The 628-nt window shown below is 38.1% G+C and overlaps 1 protein-coding gene across 1 annotated transcript in view; it reads right to left on the bottom strand.

The window, feature by feature from the left end:
* The window catches only part of LOC107095915 (cytochrome P450 2K1-like), a 31,444-nt gene extending 31,098 nt beyond the window's left edge, over window positions 1-346 (bottom strand). Inside the window, exon 1 of the mRNA XM_015392285.1 lies at window positions 143-346. Within this exon, the coding sequence (XP_015247771.1) occupies window positions 143-346 (204 nt within the window). The remainder of the gene's footprint in view (window positions 1-142) is intronic.
* Between the last annotated feature and the right edge of the window lie 282 nt (window positions 347-628).

Below are 628 nucleotides of genomic sequence, written 5' to 3'. Positions count from 1 at the left end.
AGCCCTTTAGCTGGTTAATATGAAGGGAAGAGCTGTAAATATCATGTGGATTGTGCATCCATGCATACGTGTACAAATAAAGGACATTAATGGAAATATTCATTTGAAATACTGAATACTGAATATCATTTGACCTTCTTACCTCCAGTAAAGAGTGATATATTCTCCTGAGGTCAAGTTGCAGAAGGTTTCCAATCAAAGGAAGGGGTCTTGGTCCCGGTGGATCCTTTCCATGTTTTTCAGGGCTAAACCTGGAGGATGAAATCAAATACACAAGCAGAAGTACTAGAAGAGCCACCAACAAAGTGGCTGAGTGGGACTGGAGCAAAACATCCAGAATCCCCATGACTTTGACAAGTATCTAGATGTATTTGTTCTGAGAGTCAAAGTGACCGAGCGGTTCGAGGGAAACCAGTTTAAATAGTAGAGAATCAGCGCAGCCCAGTTCAGCTGAACAAATAGAAGTGAAGTAAATGCATTAAAGAAAGTAAATGATTAATTTAAAACTGGTACTGTACTGTGTCAAAGTTGATTCCTGATTTCACAATTGTTTATGAGCCAACCACATATATACTGACCTTTTTCACAGTGATTTTCAAATTTTTTTTTTATTGAAAACATAACCCTG

The sequence above is a fragment of the Cyprinodon variegatus genome, unplaced genomic scaffold (genome assembly GCF_000732505.1).
Source record: "Cyprinodon variegatus isolate N-32 unplaced genomic scaffold, C_variegatus-1.0 Scaffold584, whole genome shotgun sequence".
Classification (NCBI taxonomy): domain Eukaryota; kingdom Metazoa; phylum Chordata; class Actinopteri; order Cyprinodontiformes; family Cyprinodontidae; genus Cyprinodon; species Cyprinodon variegatus.
Note: the sequence above shows the minus strand (reverse complement) of the source record. Positions and strands in the feature narration are given on the sequence as shown.